This window comes from Cheilinus undulatus, linkage group 9, assembly GCF_018320785.1.
Source record: "Cheilinus undulatus linkage group 9, ASM1832078v1, whole genome shotgun sequence".
NCBI lineage: Eukaryota > Metazoa > Chordata > Actinopteri > Labriformes > Labridae > Cheilinus > Cheilinus undulatus.
The window spans coordinates 27,659,068-27,682,570 of record NC_054873.1 but is presented as its reverse complement, the minus strand read 5'-3'; the positions used below and the strand labels follow the sequence as shown (position 1 = coordinate 27,682,570).

At 39.1% G+C, this 23,503-nt stretch overlaps 3 protein-coding genes across 5 annotated transcripts in view; 1 reads left to right on the top strand and 2 right to left on the bottom strand.

Moving 5' to 3' along the window:
- Window positions 1–889: 889 nt before the first annotated feature.
- On the bottom strand, window positions 890–6,176 carry psmd7 (proteasome 26S subunit, non-ATPase 7). The gene is made up of 8 exons (XM_041796771.1): window positions 6,027–6,176; window positions 5,495–5,586; window positions 4,614–4,706; window positions 4,412–4,509; window positions 4,217–4,297; window positions 3,803–3,894; window positions 3,393–3,591; window positions 890–1,518 (listed from the first exon to the last, which is right to left on the bottom strand). Exons 1-8 carry the CDS (start codon window positions 6,098–6,100, stop codon window positions 1,249–1,251), a joined length of 999 nt encoding a protein of 332 aa, XP_041652705.1. The 5' UTR covers window positions 6,101–6,176; the 3' UTR covers window positions 890–1,248.
- LOC121515793 (dynein light chain roadblock-type 2-like) lies at window positions 6,175–8,067 on the top strand. The gene is made up of 4 exons (XM_041796772.1): window positions 6,175–6,281; window positions 6,564–6,639; window positions 6,724–6,894; window positions 7,015–8,067. Exons 1-4 carry the CDS (start codon window positions 6,264–6,266, stop codon window positions 7,056–7,058), a joined length of 309 nt encoding a protein of 102 aa, XP_041652706.1. The 5' UTR covers window positions 6,175–6,263; the 3' UTR covers window positions 7,059–8,067.
- Window positions 8,068–8,893: 826 nt separating this feature from the next.
- The window catches only part of LOC121515506 (genetic suppressor element 1-like), a 62,410-nt gene continuing 47,800 nt past the window's right edge, over window positions 8,894–23,503 (bottom strand). For all 3 annotated transcript variants that reach the window (XM_041796310.1, XM_041796311.1, XM_041796312.1), the window contains exons 4-16: window positions 23,184–23,350; window positions 22,873–23,076; window positions 21,164–21,319; window positions 20,246–20,523; window positions 16,938–17,244; window positions 16,237–16,823; window positions 15,887–15,999; window positions 15,530–15,797; window positions 14,986–15,099; window positions 14,520–14,900; window positions 14,045–14,341; window positions 13,363–13,466; window positions 8,894–13,241 (exon numbers count right to left, since the gene is read on the bottom strand). In XM_041796310.1, coding sequence (XP_041652244.1) covers window positions 13,104–13,241; window positions 13,363–13,466; window positions 14,045–14,341; window positions 14,520–14,900; window positions 14,986–15,099; window positions 15,530–15,797; window positions 15,887–15,999; window positions 16,237–16,823; window positions 16,938–17,244; window positions 20,246–20,523; window positions 21,164–21,319; window positions 22,873–23,076; window positions 23,184–23,350 — 3,114 coding nt within the window. In that variant the 3' untranslated portion in view covers window positions 8,894–13,103. The remainder of the gene's footprint in view (window positions 13,242–13,362; window positions 13,467–14,044; window positions 14,342–14,519; window positions 14,901–14,985; window positions 15,100–15,529; window positions 15,798–15,886; window positions 16,000–16,236; window positions 16,824–16,937; window positions 17,245–20,245; window positions 20,524–21,163; window positions 21,320–22,872; window positions 23,077–23,183; window positions 23,351–23,503) is intronic.

Genomic DNA, 23,503 nt, shown 5'->3' with positions numbered 1-23,503 from the left:
TGCTTATAAATCTGGAGGTTCAAAAATACATTTTAATGCATACATATTTATAAAATGACACATTTTTTGCTTGGCTAGCTAGTTAAAGGGGCCCTTTGTAATATTCTTTCTTGGGACCCAAAATCCCTAGCTACATCCCTGCTCACCTCATATGCATATTAATCAACTATCTTAAATTATCTTATCTACCACAAGTACATCCTTGCATGTTTTATACCCTGACATGTCTAATCAGCATCCTTGCACCCTTTGCACATCTTGCAACCATACTATCTATGCACACAAACATGTGAACACTAGAAATGATACTTGTAAGAGCTCGTGCAAATTTACATTATAAAGTACTTAAGTTTATTTATTACTTGTTTTTAATATTTAAGTCCTGTACACTGGGAGCAAAGCTAACTGGAGTCAAACTCCTTGTTGCCTAAGCATGTTTGGCCAATAAAGTTGATTCTGAACGCTGTACATGTTTTTTAGGCCTTGAACTATTCATCCTTTACCACTTTGCACACAGCATGCCTTGGCAATCTATCCTTATCGCCCATACCAACTAAAAAATTAATGACATGAATCATTTGAACTGGAATTTAATGTTTATATTGATTGAGAAAGCCTCAATTCTCATTTCTTGCTATAATTTATCAATCAGAGCATTACTAGACTAGAGGGAATGTTTACATACACAGTGCACACTGCTAGTGTAGTCATACCTTCTGATTTCATCTTTTTTTTGCTCTCACTCCTTTATAACTTCACATTAAAGTGACAGAGAAACAAAAATCAGAACATCTGCACAGGTACTGCATGTCCGATCAAAAAAATTTGCAGCCTGAGCACACATTTTTAAAACATGTCAGAATAAAAGAAACAATAGAGCAAAATCAAATATTTTAATATGATCCCAGTTTAATGAGTGACACAGAAGCAAAACGTATTTTCCGTATTACAAAAAGCAGTATCAGTTATTGTACCATACAAGGAGAATGGCAACTATGAAAACACAATAAAATGTTTTCATAGCTCAAAACACCACAGACGCCAACATTTTCATCTCTGTATGATAATAAGAGTCTTTATGAGTGCCAATTGTGATGGTGAGGCCAAATCTCAGATGACACCCTTCCACATATAGAGTCCTACTTTTAGCCTGAGACCCACATAGAGATATGTGGCTGAAGCCGGAAAGTAGAGCACCATCCAGATGAAGACGACGTGGTCTGAGAGAAGACCTCGAAGAAGGAACACTCATTTTTTCTTCTTCTCATCTTTCTTGGCACCATCTGCTTTCTCCTTCTCTTTCTCCTTGTCTTTGTCCTTCTCATCTTTTTTCTCTTTATCATCTTTCTTCTCTTTCTTTCCCTCCTCCTTTTCCTGCCCCTCTTTTTTCTCTGCATCTCGGTTGGAAATCTTGTTGTTGATCAGGTTGTGCAGAGCTACCACAGAGCGAATGAGTGAAGCCAGGTAGACCACCAGCATCTGGTCATTGGTCTTAAGATAGAAGGCTTTTGTGAACTCCTGGGGGGAAAAAAAACAAAAACAAAAACATTATACTCTTACGGCTCAAGCAATGTTCTGGTTTAATATGAGCATATGAGACAGAACTGACTTCTGGGATGCCAAAACAGGCAGACCAAATTAGTTCTAAGCAGAAAGACATTTGATCATTTATATATGGAACAAGAATCTATGAATGAAGGTTCATAAAATGCTTAGTAGCACTGCTGCAGCTGCTGGAAGGGCAGCTTTCAAAAAAACTGACTGTAACTTTCAAATTAAAGCTGAAAATGTCACTTGTAAATCATGAGGTCATGAGTAGATCTAGCTGTGATAACATCTGTTTATTCTATTAAATCAAGATATGTCCCCATTGTCGTCATACAGCTTAAGTGATGGACTAAGACTTGTTCTGTTAGCTGCAGCCCTGCACTGTAAAAGGGGTAGGTCTGCTTGCTTTCATATCTTTATAACAGGAACTGCAGCAGTGCTATCAGTCAGTGTCTAGTGTCCAGAAAGCACATTAAATCTTTCTTGCAGCTAAAACCTACATGAAGAGTCATTTTGTGGCTGGTTTCTGATGATTCATCTCAGAATTTCTGTAATCAACCATCATGAATCTTCTCTTTTGGTCACATTTTAAAATCCAACTCTTTCCTCGTAAAACTATTTTCTTTTATTTAGGATTTTTGTACTGCTGTGACCTAGGGGTACTTGACTTCCTGTTTGGATAGGAACCTGACTTTACTGTGAAAGACAATAAAGAACTTGGGTGGACTGATGATGAAATGCACTTCCTCATGGAAAAATGATTATTTATAAGTTAAAGAAAAAAGAGAACAGTAAAAAGTGAAATATGTGATAACACACAGTGCATATGACTACTGAGTAGTCCACTGACCTGACTGTGAGTTTTTAAAGTGAAAAGAGACATTTAGATGCAGTGGTGGATTTATTTGGCATCACTGTGGCTGTAGGGGGATGTGGCAATGGCTTAACCATATGATTAATGCAATTAAAAAGCACTAATGGACCATAGTTAATGCACAATTGATGCATCAATTTTGAAAGCCTGAATTTACATTATATATATTTTTAAAAACCCTAAAATGCTAGACCTGGCCTAACTAGTGACCCACTTTCCTGTGGCGTGTTTCTAATCAGTGCTTCAATCCCTCATTCTGACTGAAATAGCAAGTGATGGTAATGTACCCGACGGATTTAGGTTATGTCTAAACTATAAATAAAAAATCAACACAGAGCAATGTAGTATAAATGAGAAGGTCCAAACTTAATTCAGCTATCACTGCACACTCCTCAAGTACAGCACGTCTGTTCTCACTTGTCAAAATAAAAGTACCCAGGATCCCATGTTGTTGCTCAAAGATGCACCTAAATTTGCAGTTGTACTCTCTGGGACTTAATTTGCTGACAGTAATATATGACTCTGTGGAGACATCTGTTGACATGAGATTGTAGAAACAGACACTTTGTCTACACATCAGTCTTACTTTTACTGCTCTTTCCTGAAACATCTCATCTCACTGAAGACTTCTCCTTTCACAAAGCTAAATAGTTGACCAATACTATTGTAGCCCAGAACATGCTCAGGGAGCAAGTAACGAAACGTTACTTAAGGAGGGACATCCAAAATGTGTATCAAGTACCCACACTCATCCCTGGTTTATATTAAAAATATTTGAGCAAAAAGTTGCCAGAGGCAAAAGTATATCTTTACTAGAACTACTCTAAATCCTTAAGAAGCTCAAACAAGAAGCTGTTTAGCAGATATTTAAGCAAAATATGCACATTTATCCCCCCTACACTTCTTATTATTGAGCAATGTTTTCTGTAAGTAAATAGGGATAACTCCGCCACAAACACATACAACTTACCAGCAGATTAACATCTGGCAGCAGGTTGAAAACATCCTGCAGCTGATAGATGATTTGGTGGTTGATGGGAAGCTTTCCTGCTGCCACCCTCTCCAGGTAAGAGCGGATGTCCAACAGCTTCGAATTGAGTCCCTTTAGGCCATGAACCTGATTTGTGATCCGTTGCGACAAAGTTCCCACTGTGGTGTCTTTGATGTCTCTGTTGGCAGAGTACAGCAGATAAAATGAAGCATCCAAACAAACATGAATGAATTTATTCACTGAACACATTCCTTGTTATTCCTTGCACTTAAGAAATTTACTGTGAAATAGCAGCAGAGTTACACTGTTAGAACCCTGTACTAAAAAAAGAATAAATAAGTGTGATGGCTACATAACTTTATCTTGATGTAAAAAATAATCAAAGGTACCTGAGTAGGTGTTCCACACCCACTTCTTCTGCTTCCTCTGCTCCAATCTCACTGGTGACATGTTCAAATGTCTTGGATGTTGGAGTACCGTCCTAAAAGACAAATAGGCCAAAAGCAAATGAGATGAGAAATGAAAAACTGCAACTCTTTTAAAGCCTTACAACACAAATCCAATTTCTACTTCACTCAGAAATGCCTATATAAGGAGTGGCCTTAAAAATAAATGTATTTTGTTGTTTATCACTTAGATTTGTATGGAAAACCTGCATGAATTGTGATGTAATCACACAAATGGACATTTATTTATCGTGTTATATATTATCTAGAAAAACAGTCTCATAAACATTTAGGGAAGACACTTTACAAAATAAAAGATACTCTGTCTGCTTTGACACAACTCATCAACTCACTTACATCATGTATTTCCTCCACAGAGATGTACGCTTCTGTGGGTAGGCCAAGATCCTTGGGCTTTACATCGATGATGACTAAAACCTGGTAGGATAAGAAATACATATAAGTGAGTTAATCCTCATCCAAAATAATTTCAGTTGTAAAATACAATTTTACAATACATGCACAACACGCAAAAGATAAGCAGCTACATACCGAATTGGTACAGTACTGTTTGATGAGCTCATTGATAGCAATGTCATTCTTGTGTAGTTTGGGTCCTGTGTGGTACCACCCAACTATTCTTTCTCTGGCTGAAAACCAGAAAGCCAGTTATACACAGGTGTAAAATAATAATAGAGTAGTTAGATAAAACACAACTGAATAATGCAGAAAGCAGACATAAGCTATGACTTACCGTTAACTTTCTTGAACATGCCATACATATTCTCCAGGTAGTCATGATCCAAGAACCACACAGAGTCGTCCCTGTCATCCTCATCAAATGGCACTACAAGGGGATATTACCAACAATATTCAATGTTAATCAAACCTGTCTGTGGCAGAAATCCACTCCAACTGGTCATAATTTCCTGTACTTTATGAATACATATGTGTACTAAACCAGCACGCAACTTTGACACTTCAACCTGTGATTAAAACATATGAAATTAAAACTTGAATAGCAAACAAAAACATATGAGGAGCATGCTGTTGTAAATTACAAACTAACCAAACAAGATTCTGATTAAATGCACACCTAGAGACACCTTTTCAGGCAGTCTCAGTCCAGTTGTGGTTTGGTGGACAGCTTTCACTCCAGCACAAACAAGCCCAACCAAATAAACAGATTAGCTGTAATAGCACCCTCGCAGTATGGAGTATTTGACACCCTTTGGACAGTGTGTGATTTCGATGTCTTGTACTTTTTTTGTTGCCACTCTATCAAACAGATTTAAATATTTTTCTTTACTGAAATCAAATGATATCATGATCATTATAATGATATTTTGACATCATTTTTTAAATTTATTTACCTTTATCAATTGCGAGATAAAAAAGACACCTTCCAACCATCATTTTGCCTGTAAAAACATTTTCCCAGTATCGGATTGGGTTTTGGACAATGTATGAATGCTAACAATTCTGAACTAAAAGGATGGAGTCTGAAGATGTGTTGTTTGTTTTCTTACAGGAGCTTCTGCTATATCTGAAGACTTAGTTTATCTGAGTCACTCAGTCACCGTTTTGAATCTGTTTTTGGCTAACACCAATGAATACCTGCTCCTTAATACTCACCTGCAAAACTGTTTGACACATCAAGAACTTTTTTCTGCCAAGATCCCAGGAGGACACCGACAACACGTTTCTGATTGCCAACTTTTCCTATCCTGTGGATGGAATTGTCAAACATAAATGATCAGCACCTTTAAAAAGATTTAATACAGATTTGTTACAGCTGAACACCATGACTCATAAACATAGACAGAATCATTAGCTAGGATGCTAGAGGAAGCAAATACAAATGTCTAAACAGTAAGCCCGACACTGGTTATTATATGAATGAACACATCAGAGAAATAGCCACATTGTCTCACCACGTTCACCGAGGTTCTATTCGTAGTGTACAACAAAATATTTTAACATTTAAACACACAACGTTGGATGCTTGCGCTGATCCCAGTATGCTAACTAGCTTGGTCATCTCTAGGTTTACTTTCAATGGGGCACTGACTCAGCAGGGCTAACATTAGCCTAGCAGCAACGTTACGTTAAAACATTTTCACTTCAAATCTTTATGAAGACTGACGCAGAAATCAACCTCACTCACCTGTTAAAATGGTCAACCACGCTGAGCAACACCAAGGGATGAACGACCACATTTTCCACCGCTAACTCCGGCATTTTCGCAGTAACGATAAACAGCTAACAACACACCACCTCACAATGCTAGCTCTTCTACACTTCCGGCTACGTCTGACGTCTCTTCCGTTTCTCTTGACAACGGAGAGACGCAGAAAGTAGGCAAAGAGCCGTTGCTTGTTTAGAACAGCAAATTACCGACAAAATGGCTGGAACTGAGCACGTAAGTAAAGTTATGATGGTGTCTTTTAGAAGAAAATTGTCAACTAACAATTTTTTTTCTCGTTTTTAACTGAACATTACAAATTCAAATTAACGTAAACTGTCAAAACTGCAACAACTACAAAATTTTACATCCAACCGCCTCTTACTGTACTGGCACTTACATAACTTTTTTACATAAAAACTGGACTTAAGTCCAATCAGTTATCCTTATTTTTGTGCCTTCTTAGCATCTCCAAAATTGAGTTTTCAATGTAAATATCTTTATCTTTCTACTCTGCAGGGAGATGTTGTGGAAACACTGAAGAGGATTGAATCAAATGAAGATGTAATTGGAACAGTTGTTGTTAATGCAGAAGGTAACCTAAAATTAGAAAAAGCGTCCTCTGAAACAAGATTTTTTAGAAAAAAAGATGGACTAAAGTGCTCTTGTATCTATTCAGGAATTCCAATCAGATCAACATTAGATAGTTCAACTACAACACGTCGGTATGCAGAACCTCTTCAACAACTGTCCATGATGGCTCGGAGCACAGTGAGGGACCTAGATCCTCAAAATGACCTCAGCTTCCTCCGCATCCGCACCAAAGACAATGAAATCCTGGTTGCAATGGGTGAGGATGTCATAGTTAATTTGGTAGTATTGACTCATGCATTTTATATGTTCTCACCAAACATCTGTAACCTTAGAGAACAGTTTTGGCTTTACTGTTTCCTCTGTTATTTCTCCACAGAGGATGACTTCATGCTGGTAACCATCCAGGGACAAAGTAAATAGCATTTCAGTGAGACTCAGCCTTTGGTTTGCCATACAGTGGACTATGTGTGGCAAAAGATCCTTCCATGTTTTGCACAATCCTTTCTTTTACTCTTGGATCGCAAGTATTTCTCCTTAATCCATGTGAAGCTTTGCTTGTCTTGTTAAATATTCTTTGTTCATAATATGTCTGCTTAACCTAAAACATGTCTGTAAAACAAAGCTTCCTTCTATTGTAAAATATTTACTAAATCATCGATGTTCATTCTCTTGATCTTCAGATGGATGCCAAGTTCAGTAGAAAAATCAGGGGGAAAACAAACAGTAAATAAACAGATAAACATGCATGTGTCCAAACCTGTAACTGCACAATTATCCACCGTGTAAAATTACTTGGTTCAATCAACATGAAAAGAGGTTATTATCATAACTTTAAAAGAAAGACAATTACTGGGCAACAGCTAACAGAAGCATGTGAATGTGAAGGAGCAGGAAAAGTTAATAATATCTTACAGGGTTCCAATATTTTCTTAGCACACTCTGGGTCCATCTTCAAAAGAAGAGTAGTCAATTGATCACTTTGTTATTAGAACTTTGAGAAGTACAGAAAATGGCAACAGTTGATATTGTTTGGTAATTTAATCCATCTTTAAGCCTAACGTTTCATATCGTATGCTATTGTATCTTAAACATTGAAGGTTCTATGCATTGGAGATGCGCCCCTTGGGACAATTAGGGCTGATATTGATACAGATGTGTAAAATAACAATTCCACTAATTGCCCGAAAAACTTCAGTATTTATGCCTCAACCTCATTGAGATCAATAATCTCATTTACAAGAGTGTCCTGGCCAAGACAGGCAGCAGCACAATTAACAGAGTTACAGACACAAAATACAACCATTGAAAAAAACAAAGATCAAACAAATCCTGAGTCACAGAGATCAAATTCATTGGTCAAAACATCCACAACTTGAAGCATCATCCTCCAATTCCCTCAATCTACTTTTAAAAAGATTTAAAGAGACCAGCTCCCAAAGACATAGAGTCTCCTGCAGCTGATTCCAGGCTGCAGGAGCTGTGTACCTGAAACTCCTTTTACCCATTTCAAGATGGACTTTGGGAACAGAGAGCAAAAATAAGTCTTGTGAATGGATTGTTTACTCAATTTTTTTTGTCTCATTTCTAGTTCTTCTTTTTGCCTTTTGAAGCTCTACTCAGAACCTTCTTAAGATCCAACAGTGCAAAATGTAAATTCTTGCAATTTTTCAGCTGGTTTTAAAATTTTGATCAAAAGTTTATGTCCCCTTTAAAGTTCATGTGAGGAACTTTTGTTTTGGGTGTTTTGGTGCCCCCTGTGAAGAGAGCTGTACAATTCATCTCGTAATTTACAGCATATTTCCAGTTTTAGATTTAAGAAGTAAACAAAACACAACAATCTTAGTCTTAAACAAGGTCTGGCAGTTTCACCCATGAAATAACCACATTGCAAACATAACAGACTAAGCAGCATTTCATAAATGAAACAGAATAAAGGTTGGAGGTCTGATCTGGGGATCAAAATGTGTATCAAGTTGTAGAAGTAATAGAACAAATGGTGGCTCGCTTTAGCTTTGAAAGCTTTTGCAAAAGATAACATAGCTGTGCTAGCTACTTGATTAACGTTACTACACAAGCCAATGTAGCCAAGTTAGTTTTAGCAACGTTAGCTTTAGCAAACATAGCTATAGCTAACATGCATCCTACGTAATTGCCTTGCGAGTTTAGCTTTAGCTATGTTAGCTACATTAGCTACATTATGCGTGAAGCTTGAGCAGCTAATGGAGCTACTTTAGCGATTTACTGCATTAGAATGTTTTCATGGAGGACAAGCTCTTTTCCTGTTAGCAGGCTGTTTACTTGGCTTTACAAAATGTGTCCAGGTTTTGCCACTTGTGTTTTTAGCTTTTGGTACCCTAAACATTACCTTGACCTTTATCTAACCCAAAACAGAAGTTTAAATTTTTTTTTCTCCAAAATTTTTTGCGTCTATTTCCATTCTGTCGGAGACGTCTCACTTGAGCTTTCTTCAAGAGAGACTGTCTGAGATGTATGGTCTGCAAGTATAATCCTCTTCAGGCATCTGTGCCTATATGTAGCCTCAGTACTCATGCTCTAACTCATAGAACATAGCAGATCATTGTAGGTGGTATGAGAGCATGTAGTCAAAGTTGGGGCCATGCCTGCATTTTGTTGATGTTTAAACATAAATGAGGATGAAAAGGGTAGAGGAGATTAAAACTATGAACTGATCATTTTTCAAGAGGAGGGATAAAGAACATTGATGAAAATAAACTTTCAAAATAATTTAAAGAGCATTTATGACATTATTAAGTGCTTATATTTGTACTTGTTATCAGTAACCCAAATGTCAGTACATCTACTCCTACTTTGTCTGAAAAATGGGGTGCACCCCTATATCTGAGTAACAAATCTCTTCTTGATTTTTTTCATACTTGATTGATCATTCTATAAATATTTTCAGTATAAAGCAAAAGAAAAATCTGTCTCTTCATGTGATTGTCTGTGGCAGTGGTTGGAGGATTTAAAAGTCACAAAATTACAATTAACCACTCTTATTCCTGATTATCTTGTTTGTATTTGTAGGATGTTGCATTAGCATTAATGTATTAGTAACCTCTTCACAGGAGCTTTATGTACTGTACTCATCAGACACGCAGGAACACACAAAAGGAGACAAAGAAATACATTTTACAAATATTTTAATGTAAATCTTCATCAGAATTTACAGCAATAAATGTTAATAAATAATTCATCACAATTATACAGCCCAAATAATACATTACAAAATAACTGAAATAAATATGCTGGATTTCACAAGAGGTTTTCAGAGGAGATTTAGGAGGCGATACAGACAAGTCAGCTGCTGCTGTAGATAGAAGAAAAAAGGCTCCTGGGATTGTAATCATTAGAGGGAAAGAGGGAGAAATTATGAATCTTTGACAATGTTTCAGCTGGCTTGAACAAAAATAAATCTCTTGAAAAGACCAGAATAGAAATGGAATTTATTGTTATCCACAGAGGGATAGTGTCATTTGGATGTTTATGTCACACATAAACAATCAGAGAATTGTTTCAAGTACTCTAACTGTAAAGTTGATTGGTTTTGACACAGTGCTGAAATGGAGCTGAATAATAAGTTGGCTTCTTTGTTTGTTGCCATGAAAAATCAGATTGATGTAATTTTCAAAATAATGCCACAAGAGATCTTCTTCATATTGGTCAAAACATCTTAAAGTTGAACAAGATGTGAATTTATCTAAGAATGTGTGTTATTACAAAGATATTACAAAGGAAAAAAAAACTTATATTCAAGTTTTGTCAACATTTATAGGCAATTGGAGGGTCCAGGACAAAGACTCATTAAAAAAAATAAAGTCACAACTAGAGAAAGCTGTGAGACAAAGAATGGTGCTGTCTTCCATGCACAGTATGTTTTTGCTGACCTACAAAAACATTTTGACTTCAACATTTTTGTAATATCATCTTCATTTTCTAAACATATGTATTCTGACCAGCAGCATCTCAATTCAAACAGAACATATGGCTTCCAACAAGAAATGAGGAAAACAATAAAAGATACAAAAATCTTTGTCTGTTGCAAGTGGCATTATCAATGGAAAATCTATCAAACTTCAAAAAAACGCCATCGATACTGCAATTAAATAGATAACATCCTCTATGTTTTTCTTTTCCTGCTGTTTCATCTGTGATACAGCGCTCAGAAAACACTACAACATTATACAACAACACAGTTGACAGTCAAGTATTTCCTCCAAAGCATTTCAAGTGCATCCTACCAAGTTTAAGGCCTGAGGTGTGCTTTGATTCATTGACTCAATTTCTATTTTCTGAGTGTTCCTGCTGCATGCTTCATCTCTGCTCACTGCTGTCCACAGAGGCTACAGATTTGAACCAAGTGATACATGTTTTTAGTTTGGATCATTGTGTGTATAAAAAGATGGACAAACAACAGCTCCCCAAAAGTGAAGCCAAAATATTTGGAGGTTTTACAACAGAGAAGTTAATGGTCTGTTGTAACCTGTGAGTGCTTTAACCAGTTTAATTTCAATTCATATTAAATGAATGACTCTTCTTCAGTTGGATGAGCCATACTTCAATAAAACAAGCCCAGGCTGTGCTTCTACAAAATCCCATCAGAGAAAGGAAAGCTAGAGAGGAGAAAACAGCAAATTAAGCTATTGGATGGTCAGGGGTCACTGTAGGTTATAATAGACAGTACTGAACAGATTCCTCTAAATAAAGTATTGTCAACTTGAGCAAAACATGACCGCCTTTGATGATATTACAGCCCTGGAACACTGACAGTGACAGCTCACAGTAATCCTGTCATTAGGGAACATTAATTAGCAAATGATGACTAACACCAGTATATACAGTGCTTTTATAATATACTTTTAGAATGAGATTTTTGACATTCATTTCCCATAACAGAGCATTAATGACCAAAAATACATAAAACTGTCCAAATTTTGTTGGGGAAAAGATTCTCCACTACTGTAGATTTCTGGGTACAAACCTTTCTAATTAAACAAAATGAAATAGTGCACCCGTGCTCTGTAACCACCAGTGTAGTGCAGGGTATATGCAGGTATACTTTTATTGCCTCCATTTGGTATACCGACTTCTAAATCCCATTTGATGCAGATCATTTGACATATATTTGCAAGCTGACAATGGAAAATGGTGTAATATCAAGATTTGGGAAGCTGCTTTTGTCATTCCAGTTAAAAAGCCGGTGATCCCTCAAGTAACTATCGACCAATTTCCAAACTCTCTCAGTTTTGGCAATAATTTTATTTATTATCTATATAGATAAGTTGTGTATTAAGGCTACTGATGCAAAGTTTAATTTTCAATGCAGATGATACAGTGATTTACTGTATGCATCATCGTCTTCATTAGAAAATGCAACAAATAAAATATAGGCCGCCTTAACTGTTGTCAAGAGAAACCTCTGTGACTTAAGATTTGTACTTAGTACCAACAACACCAAAATGATGCACTTCTCAAGGTCTAAGTCACAAGTTGAAGGTAGTGCTGAGATTTTTACCTTAAACAATGACGCAATTGAATGTGTTCAAACTTATAAATACCTTGGCTTTTTGCTTGAAGAAAATCTGTTCCTCCTTACTCTATCGCTGATGAGCAAGTAATTTTTAATCCCCTTTGTTGGTTGGTTTGGTAACTTACCAAAATGTTCAGTTTAAATTAATATCTATTTTTTTCTGCTGCCATCCTGGGATACACAGTAAACATGAATTGTTTTGATGATATGATGGCTTAAAATATCATTAATGCAGCTCTACACAGTAATTTGCACAGGAGGTTCTTAACTTTATAAAAATCTGAGTGTCTGTCGAAAAAATGACTGACAATTCAGATCGGCTGTGGACCGTACCAACCTGAGGGATCTTTACTCTTTTATCATAAAATTTGAAATTGTGTATTGGATAGGGTGGGACATCACTGTGGGGCCACTAGTGTTTCTCTACTGTGCTTTCTTGCTCCAAATGATATCACATTATGTCAGCTTCTGTCATAAGGGTAATTTTGGCCCTTTTTTTGTACAGTAAGAGGAAACAGGAATGTGCTGTCCATCTTTAGATACAGTCATTAGTTTGGATGAGTAGAGTTTATTCAAGGGTTGATAAATGACCTTAAAGCCATCTCTGGGACAAACAGGAGAGGTTAGCGATAGTCTGACAAAGATGCTCTTTTACCTACACAGTGTTGTAACAATCTCTGGGCAGAATGAGAGAGAATGCCCAGACTTTAAGTTGACCATAGGTTAGCGTTGCTGTAGCTAACATGGCAGCTAATTTGTTGAATCTGGAACCAGTCAGGTAACATAACCTGTCAGTCAGAGGTGTCACAAGATGAGGATCAGCTCCTTCAAGTGCTTCAGGTGCAGACAGTGGTCTGGCTCCAGTCTTGTCTTGTTCCTGTTCAGAGGCAGATCTGTCAAAGAGTCAGCATTAAAGGTCACCTAGGTGTGTGCCCGTTGACCTGCCCCCTGCCCCAGTGAATGTTGGGTAGTGTCAGACACCTCCTGAAGTGCTCAAGCTGGGCTTGCAGTCTCTCTCTCTCCTCTCTCACTCTCTGCCTCTGACTTGCCAGATCCTGACAAATCAAGGACAGAATGATTCTCATTAAAAAAGCCATACTTTGCACTCTAAGTTTCATTAAAGTATGAACCAAGACAAATTTATGAGTCACAGAGAGGTAGGTCTAAGATACTTACCCCCATGGTGAGAGAGAGCTGCTCTGCAGTTCTAGTGAGACTATAATTTTGTGCTTCAAGTCTTTTACGTTGACTGTGAAGAACCTGCTTCTCTATGCTCCATTCTGTATGAAGAGAAACACAAAAAACACAAGAGAAGGATATTACGTTCATGCCCTAACAACAATTCTCAATGTTTTTCTATCTTTCACATGGTTTATCATATATCTACTCTGCAATATGAGATGTGGAACATTTAAATGACACTTAGAACTGATCCAATCCTGTGATAGTCCTGCTAAAACACATAAACTCATAAATACACAGGTTTCTGTCTGATGAAGGATAAAAAGCTATACATCTTTATTCATGTACTGTTAAAAACAAGAATAAATTAGAGCATATTAGTCTTTTTCTTCCAAATTAATATTCATAATTTGTTCAGATCAAATAATAAAATGGCATCTGTCTTAAGATATACTTAAATCTTTGTTAATATACAGGAGAATGAGTGCTTTAAAAAAATACCATTACGTAAGATTAACTATTCCTTGCTGAATGATATAAAACATAACAAATGAAAGCCAGTTGAATAAACTGCTCAGTATTTTTTTAAGTAATTATATTTGAAGAAAATTAAAGGAATCAATGAAGTTATGAAATTTTGGTCTTTGTTCATAAAGCTAGCTTAATATTGACTCACCATCAACATACTCCTGGTAGGCTTCAAAAATAGCTTCGATACCCTGCCACTTCCTTGGAGCTTCTTCCATCTCCTCCTCAGCCTCTTCCTCCTCCTGGTCAGACTCCTCCTCCTCATTGTCATTGAGCACATTTGCATGTGTAGGATCCCTACTGGCTGCAGGGAAATTGAGGTGATGGCCGTTGATTTGTGCTTGGTGAGGTGTGTGGTTATGATTTGAGTTTTTCAGCTGAGAGGCATTGAGAGGCAGCGAGTGGTCTGCCTTCATGCCGGCCTCAGGAAAGCTGTTTGAAAACCCTGAGAGGACAAGGATGGGGAAAAAGACATTTTACGATTTGAAGCCATTTTTAGTACCTATTGAGTTTAACTGTGAAGTAGTTGCACATGAACACCACCAGGTGGCATGATACTCTCATTTAAAATTTCACAGGCGAGCAAAATACCAGTAACAAACCTATGGGATTAATTTGCAAACCTTTGTTTTGCAGTGTGCTGTGAGTAGACTGCAGCACGGCCTGGTGGAAGTGCTGAGCAAAGGTCTCAGGTGTGAACCTCTCAGAGGGCCGACTCCGACCGTTCTGCACAGGATTGAGCTCCTTTTTCTGAGGAGAAACACCGACTCCGTTCTGGAAAACCTGGAGCTTCTTTTGTGGCTGAATTTCAGGGAATTCAGCCTTTTTCTGATGAAGGCTCAATGGGGGAGGGATGCGAGTAATGTTGTTGTCCACGGAGGGCTTGAATGAGTCGTTATGGATTAGATGCCGAGGTTTGTGATGGTATGGAGGAGACGGACTGGGAGAGTCCGGGTATTGATGACCGTTTGATTGACATAGCAGAATGGCTGAGGAAGAGTCACCTATAAATAAATTACAACAGGTTGTTAGATATCTTTAAACACATACATGCAATATGTGTACATCTGCAGTTTGTGTGATACTCACCAGCTGATGGGGCAGGAGGACTGCTACACAGAGGTAGAGGATTATATCTGAGAGTGTCTAACGTCACAGTTTTCCTCTGAATGGCCTTCAGCAGCTCCTCTGTCCGCTCCTTATCTGCGGAAAAAACGACAGAATGAGAACGCCTGTCAGTCATTCTTGCAAAAAGGACTTAAAATATTGACCGGCACCAGGAGCAGACAGAGAAAAGGTCAGCAGATGGATAAACGGAGGATGCATCAGATGGACTGCGCCATTAAGTTTGACTGAAGCTCTTTTTTCAAGTTAAAATTATATTTTCACCTATAGAGAAGAAATTTAGTTTTTTCACCCAAGGAAGCCATTTTTATTTGTTTAGGGGGATTTTCTGTTGACTACTGTCACAAACACTTGCTAAAAGAGAAAAGCAAGTTTTGATGAGGCCCTTTCATCAAATTAAACATACATACAGTACATGAAACATTTACCATTTTTCTCTCCGACGGGAATCACCAGAGCATTACTGAAGACCGCGGAGTGTGAAATGTGGGTGTAAAGAGGTTGTTACCTTTCCTCTGCTGTGGGCTGACATGGGAGAGGTCAAACATGAGGAGAAAGTCCTTCTTCTCCTCCAGTTCAGGGGTCCTGTCCATTTGCTCTGCAGAGTATGGGGTAGTTAAGGGAGCTGAAGGTGTTATAGGCGAAGAGGCTTTCCTTGGAGGTGGAGAGACGCTTCGCTCCCTCATCATCCTCCTCCTTTTTCTCCTCTTCCGGGCCAGAAGCTCATCGCGGTGCTCGAGTGTGGTCAGACCACACACACGCAGGAAATCCAATTTCTTTGGAGAGAGATATTTGGCTAGTTTATATCACTCTAACGACACATTTTAAAAGTGCATACAAATGTAAGAAGTGTGTGTTTGTGCACCTGTGAGCTTGTGTCCAGTTTGAGCGGTGGCTGCTCTGTGACTCTCCTCAAATGAGTTTTGACCTCCTCTTCATCACTCTCATCATATGACTCATCAAGGTCATAGTAATAACCTGGTAAGAGGATCAAGACAGAAATAATCTTTGATTAAAGACAAAAAAGTCAGTAAATTACAAATGTAAATAATGTTCTTGGCCATTTTGCTGAATATTCAAAATATTTGCAGTTGGCAACAAATAATGAGAGATGCTTCGTCTGTTGGGAAGAAATTCACATATTCCTCGTAATTTGTGCTGTCATTTGGAAACTGAGCTCAAACTCTCTATTTTTTCTCTCCCAGCCTTCCTCACCTCCCTCTCTGGCCTCCCTCCTCCTCTTCTCCTCCAGGTCGAGTTTGCTGAGCAGGCGGCGGTGCTGCTGGAGGATCTCATCGTACACCATCATGCTGTCGGGCAGCTGACTCTGTTTCTCTCTCACTGGAGACGGAGAGGCCTCCCAGCCAGTGCAGGAACCAACTGAAGGAGTCACGCATGCTCGCTGGTGGAGATTATTGATGTGATGCCGCTGATAGAGGCTCTGGATGGCTCTGTTCTGCTGCGCCTTGCTCCAGGAGCCAGGTTCTTGTAAACTAGCTCCTCTCAGTGAGGCGAACCTGTCTGTGCCCTCCGCCCCCCTCCCACTTCCTTCTTCTAGCTTCTCCCCACAGCTCAGGATGGGTCTCTCTGCTCTGGTCAGTTCTGGAGGAGGCCGACTTGGCGGGGTCGGAGGGTTGAGTTTTCTGAGGGAATCCGCAGGAGTGTCTACGAAAGAGGCGGGGTTCCACAGTGTAGTCCGAGGGGCATGGTGATGGGGTCCTTTAGGGGAGATTAAGGGAGGAGGTGCACCGAGGAGGGGGGGCACGTCTTTGCTGCCTGGGTTGTGGTGAACTGAGCTGGTTCTGTTTAAATCAACAAAAAACAGAGCTCCATTAAAACTCTAAACCTCACCCTTTTTTAATTGACATTTTACAATCGGAATCTCTTTCAAGAGCAAATTCTTTCAACATATTCACCTGTGGGCATCTCTCCTTGGCTCTACTCCTTTCCCCGGTGACCTGAGACCCATCTCAAATGGACCCTCCCTCTCTAGCCCCCGTTGCCTTGTTAACCACGCCGCCTCGTTGGCCCTCTGAGTCATCATGGCAGCCGTCAGAGCTCCATGGATCGCTCCAGCAGCTGCAGGTTCATGCTTCCCCAGGTGAGAGGGTACCAGGTTGGGCACGGGGTGAGGGATAGAGCCCCTGGAGGAGTGAAGGCCGGGCTGCAGGGACAGAGGTTTGGGTGCCGGGAAACCAGAGCGCTCTGACTCCTTGGACTTATCTGGGGAGAGATTGGAGTTTGGGCTTTATTATTATTTTTATTTATGCTTGTATTTATTTTGGTCAGCATCACACCATTTCTGCAGCTTTAACCAAATTATTAATACATTATTCAGATCTAAAACTAGATCATAAACTGCATTGCCAATATAACGTGCCTCCAAGGTTGAGTCTATTATTTTTAAGACATATTTTCATTAAATTTCATCACATTATCCTTCTGTATCTACAAGTAACCTCTAATCCCATATAAGTGACATTTTGAAAGCAGTGTATTTTCTCAAAGAGGGCCTAACATAGGTGATTTAATAAGCTACTTTCTTAAAGCGTAAAACAACCCTCAACAAGTTTCAGTGTCAGAAGCAATAAGCACTGCGCCAAGTGTATTTTACTGTTTCTGCACACTGTGACCACTGTGCCATGAACAGCAGATGGTATTGTCTTTATAAATATACAACAGTGTGAAGGTTGTTCTGGTACAAAGATAAGCAGAAAACATACACTTAATTCACTGGTCAGCTCTTGATTTAGATCACTGGATCACTGAAAGCAGAAGTAAGCATTAGGAAACATGACTGTGCAATGAATGTCACAACAGTCCAACATAGATTAGGTTGGGAGATATCTGATGAGCAGGGTTTTGGCCTGAAGGTGGCCACAGAGGAAACCTGGTTAAAATCAGTCTGATCTTTTTTCTTATATACAGATGAATGCTCTGGTGTGGCTGTTGCTTGTGAGGAGGTCAGGGCATCTCCATAATTGTTATTTAATGTCTTGTTAGTGGCCATACACCGTATATTGTATTAGGTTTTATGGGTATCTGCCCTGTAGCCTACCTTTCATACATTTTCTTAGTGACATTATGACCAACAATAAGCACATTTGCACAGCAGCTGTTTTCCTCTAATGTCATGCTCAGAGTGCTTTTTTTTCAAATGCTTCCTGCACTGTTGAACAGCTTGTTTTTTTTTCTGTACTTTAAAAATTTGGGGCTATCAAATACAATTGGCATCTTTCAGTGTCAACAAGTAAAGAAAGCAAGAGAAGAGAATCTAAAGAGAAATCTATGTTTTAAAGATAAAATAACATACTTGTGAATCCAGTGGCTACAATCAAACAACTAGCATTAGCATTTAGCTGCATACTAGCTCATAATACCAGCTGTTCTGAAAAGGCTGACAGCTATAGTTTTACCATTACATACTGTAACAAGTCAGTATAGAAAAGCTGCACTTTTGTAGCTAGCGCATAGTCAGCACTTAATTTAAGTACCAGATATCATAATGTTAGCGTGGAAGTTGTTCAACAGTGATGTTGGCTGTAACAACCAAGTTATCAGACATCATGATTTGGGTGTGGGTTTAGGTCATACCCCCCTTTTATCTTCTTTTAACCTGTTTGTGTGCAAAGCACTTTGTGCTACATTTTCTTGTATGAAAAGTGCTATATACATAAAGTTTGACTGATTGGTTGATTGACTGATGATTTACTTTCAAATATGGCTTGATTAGAATGAGATCTTACTTCAAGTAACTTGGGTGAATTTATTAGCTGTACTGGCAGTTTGTTAGCCCTGATAAAGATGGCCATATATATGAGCATGATAGCAAACTAGAAAACAATAAATCCTAAATACAGCATCCTAAATGATTTGGCTATTATAATAAAGGCTTTTTAAGAACTTCCTTACTTGACATTATCATGATCTTTTTTGTTTTCTTTTTTTTATGATTGGAGTTCCTGGTTTCTTCCCTTTTTAGTGTGTGATCATTTTTTTCCTCCTGTTTCTAAGAGCAACCAACTACTATTTTACATTTTATTCATTGAACAGCCAATAATATAAAGCAGTAATCCGGGACTCAGTTTTGCATGGAATATCTTTAAATGAGAAATTCTTTTGGACTTGTAAGGTGATGATGGCTTACAAAGTGTTATGAAACTTCTTTTTGACCAATATTTAAGATCTGATTTACCGTTTTACACTTCAAAAACATGTCCTGCTATCCTATTTAGAATAAATAATCTATATTTTGGTGTGTGCAGAAGTGGGTATACACTTCCTTATACAGTGGGTTTACTCCGTATACCTGCATGTACCCTGCACTACACCACTGACTGCAATGACTGTTTCTGTGTGACTGCCATATTTTGGATATATTTTTGGGTATATTCCTATCCTTTCATTTCTAGAGAGGAGGGACAGTGGATAGAGTTGGAAACAGGAATGAGAGAGTGGGGGAGAGACATGAGGGAAAGGAGCTGCAGGCCGGTTAGGTTGGGCCACCTGCGTGCATGGGGCACGACCTAACTGCCAGGCAATCTGCGTACCGTGACTACCATTTTTAAAAACATCAATTAACCCCACAAAACCTAGTAGAACAAACACTGACCTCTTTATATGTAAAAATTATTTTTAAACATTCATTTGATGAAAAAATACCCTACACATTCTCTTAACTTTCTTTACTGTAACCTTCGTACTTTAAGAAAACTCACTATGGTATAATGTCTTACCTCATACACACTTTTGCACTTACTCATTTGAATAACCTTATCTAGCTAATGTAAATCTGTCATATCATTGCTTATTTTATTCTTGTGATCATGCCTATTCAGCATCCTTGCCGTTTTTGCACTTCTTGCATCCATTAATGCACATGGACTTGTATATATATTCGTTCAACTGTTAAATAAGCACTGGTGCACATTTAAACTCAAAATTTTGGATTTATTTTCAGTTTTTTTTTTAATATTTAATATTTAATTCCTGTACATAAAGAGCAAAACTAAGCAGAGTAAAAATACCCCAGCCAGTGAAGCTGTTTCTGATTCATTTATTAATAAACTGTTGTTTTTCTTGATCATGTTGCCTGTCTTGAGTTTTTAACACACTGAATGCCATAACAAGCAGCTGCTTCTGGTCTGTGTTTCTGTTTCTGCCTGCTAATTTTGCTTACATGTCTGCAAGTGTGAGTTGCGTGTGCGTGTTTGTGTTTAGGTACCCAGTCTGTTCGGGGTCAGTCGCTCCCCTGGTTGGGCCCTGTCCTCTGGTGGTGCCCTCCGAGCCTGCAGCTCAGCCAGGTAGTGGCTTTCTGCCGCTCGGACCATCTGCTGCTGTCTCTCCCTCTGTCTCTCCTTCTGTCTGTCCAGCTCCCTCTCCCGCTCTCTCCCCCTCTCCTCCTCCCGCTCTCGTTCCAGCCCTGCCTCTCGCTCCCTTTCTTTCTCTCGTTCGCGCTCTTGCTGTCTCTCTCGCTGGCGGAGCTCATTCTCCATCTGTAGCCTGTGGGGGAGGTTGACAAGTAAGCACGCACATACATAGACACAAAGGGGGAGAAGGTGAGAGATGCAACACCCAACATGAGGCAGATATTAACCACACACTGGTGAACCTCACACAAACAGTTTTGCTCATACGAACGCACACATAGCAGCAGAATATGCGCGCACACTCTCCACTTACCAAGAGGAAAATAATCCATACACAGCATGACTGAGCGAGAGCAGATGAACACTTAATAGGTATCCACAGGAAAAAGGACACACACACAACAAAGCACATTCAGCTGCAATCAATAGCGCACAAACAAACCTACAGGATACACAGGAATCATTGCAGACATAACGATAAATACCATCCAAACACAAACATTTCCTCGGTGAATGACGCAGTGACACTGAGAGAGGAGCTCTAAAGTGCTGCAAGAAAGACTTCCTAATGTGCACGTGTGTCAGATTTCATGTGCAGTGAGTCTGTGTGAAGGGCAGTATGTGTGATAAGTGTATAGGAGGCTCTGTGGGGTGTGTGCTAAAAATATCACACACTCAGCAACCTGTGCGTACCCTGCAGAGAGAGATTACACACACAGCCCTGCAGGAGAGTGTGCATATATGCCTGCGTGTGTATTGTGTGTGTGTCTTACCTCTCAGCCAGTGCTGTGTGGTTCAGTTCTCCCGGGTAGCGGCCTCCAGGCAGGTGCAGGTGGAGGGCAGAGGGGTGGAGAGGAGGGAAGGCGCCCCCTGCCGGCACAGAGTAGAACTGTGACCGCAGCGCAGAAAGACACAGAGACTCCTCCATCCTGAGAGACACAGAGGGATGCAACTTAGTTGGAGGTTCTGCAGTATTTCACTTTTTATTGGAGTTTCTGCTGGTTACAATGACAGTACATCTGTTGTTTTCTTTTCATAGCCAAACAATTTTTATTACCCACTGTATGAGCTGTGATATTCACAGATTTGGCATATTTCTTGTTGTGAGCACTTCAGGATGAGAAAGTAAATGTATTTGCAAAGTGATTTTTTTCAGGCACCAAGTGTTCTACATGAACACAAAAACACCTGAAAGCATAAAAAAAGATCAGCCATTTAAACAGTAGTAAAAGCACAAACAATTTAACACATTTCAACCAGGTGTAATTATGATAAGTAGATTGAAAGTTTTAAGATCAGGTAACAAAATTCAGGGACGTTTTACTTTATTTTTAACTACAAAAGTATTTGTTGGTGTCATTAGGGAAAATTTTCGTACACATGCCTTTCATGGTAAGACCATATATATGAAAACTTTAAAAACTGAGCTAATTTGTGCTTATTATTTCTTCAAAATGACTCATTATAATTACATTATAATACCTTCCACTCACCTGTTACCCATATATCTCCAACCACAGACATGGAGGCACAAAGCTCTACTTCTGTCAAGTGTTCTTTTTTATTTATTTATTTTTTTTTTTTACAAAAATTGTGACTACAAATATTCCTGGACTAACTCTATTCCTTGAGGAAGATAAGACTAAGACTAACTATAAATACATTTTTGATGATAAAAAGTCTGAAAAAAGTACATTTAGTCTTCATTAAGAAGGCTTAAACAAGATCAAAATCCATATCTCCTCACTGTGCCTGTAATCAATATCACAGCGTGGTTTGGGGAACTGATCGGTTAAAATCAAAACTGACGCGATCAGGTCCCCTCTGGCAAGAACAAAGCAGAGAGTCAACCTCATAACAAGGCAATTCATACTGATGAAGAATACTATTTTTCCTTCAGGAAAACACAAAATCAAACTGTAACTCAGTGGATAACTTCACTCATGGTGCAAATGTGTCTTACACTTCAAAAAACAACAAAATCCAGCAGAAACACGGACAAAACCTCAGCAGAGATCACTTCACAACATCTAAACCCTCTGCCCAAGGGCATGATGGGAACCCCCCGCCCCCGATTTGAAATCACAGTGGGAGGAGCTTTGATCAGTTGACTCTTTACAGAGTTGAACAAACACTGGTGGATCAACACTGTCACATAACTCCAACACTACAGACCTTTTCAAACAGATTGCAGTTAAAATTAACTCTGAGATATCAACACTTCAGTTGTTATTGTTTTGGGGTGTAATGTGGAATAACTTTCTCTCTATGTGCTACTGTGTAATCAACAGAGGTGGAAAGAATATTACCCAAGCAGTTACTCTTGTTGAAACTTACTCAAACCTCCTTATGTGCTACATCCATGATATATATTGACCAAAATACGGCACAGATGCTTGATTAAGCCCACAGGACACAGTGTTAAATTTGTGGAAAAGAGGTATGATGTTTAACCCTTGAGAGTCATAACCAGTGCATTTACCTTGGCAAAGACAGTGGGTGGTGCAGGTAGGCGGGGTGATAGTAAGCAGCAGCAGCGGCAGCATGGGCAGCAGCAGCAGGGTCTAAACTCAGGGGTAAGGAGGACAGCCGGAGGTCATCTGAGGTGGCAAAGGGCCGCAGCGCTCTCAAGTACTCTTCTGGGACTGCACCCGAGGGAACAACGGGGTGAATCTGTCCTGGTAAACTGAAACACAGAAATTAACTTAAAATTTTTCCTGTGAGTAAAAAAAAAAGGGCTCAAAACTTTTTTATGGTATAGATGGTTCCAGTGTAAATGTGTGATGCATCTACCTCAGGCTCTGCAGTCTGGGATCTTGCATGACGGTGCTAGGGGTGAGGCCAAATGGGTGAGCCAGAGGGTGAGGTGAAGGGGTGGGTGGAGTCCTTTTACCCTGCTGTGGCTGGTTGATTTCAGCACCCACTCGCTCCCTGTTGAGACTCTGAATGCTTGGCTCAACCTAAAAGAGAGAAAGATGATCAGTATGTTTACATTCAGTTAGAAAAAGTGTGTCAGTTCAACTAAAACATGACTTTTAAATCCATGTAAGCACTGAAATCATACTGAACTCAATTTCTCAGTCGCACAAACATACCTAGATAAGGCAGCTGGA

Bases quoted from the DNA above. Each gene is read 5' to 3' on its own strand.
- psmd7 (XM_041796771.1), bottom strand. From the start codon at position 6,100: ATGCCGGAGTTAGCGGTGGAAAATGTGGTCGTTCATCCCTTGGTGTTG. The intron at 4,707-5,494 runs GTGAGTATTAAG...ATCCCCTTGTAG, and splicing joins TGTGTCAAACAGTTTTGCAG to TGCCATTTGATGAGGATGAC. The intron at 3,895-4,216 runs GTAAGTGAGTTG...TTTGTCTTTTAG, and splicing joins CTGTGGAGGAAATACATGAT to GACGGTACTCCAACATCCAA.
- LOC121515793 (XM_041796772.1), top strand. The intron at 6,640-6,723 runs GTAACCTAAAAT...GTATCTATTCAG, and splicing joins AGTTGTTGTTAATGCAGAAG to GAATTCCAATCAGATCAACA. The intron at 6,895-7,014 runs GTGAGGATGTCA...ATTTCTCCACAG, and splicing joins TGAAATCCTGGTTGCAATGG to AGGATGACTTCATGCTGGTA.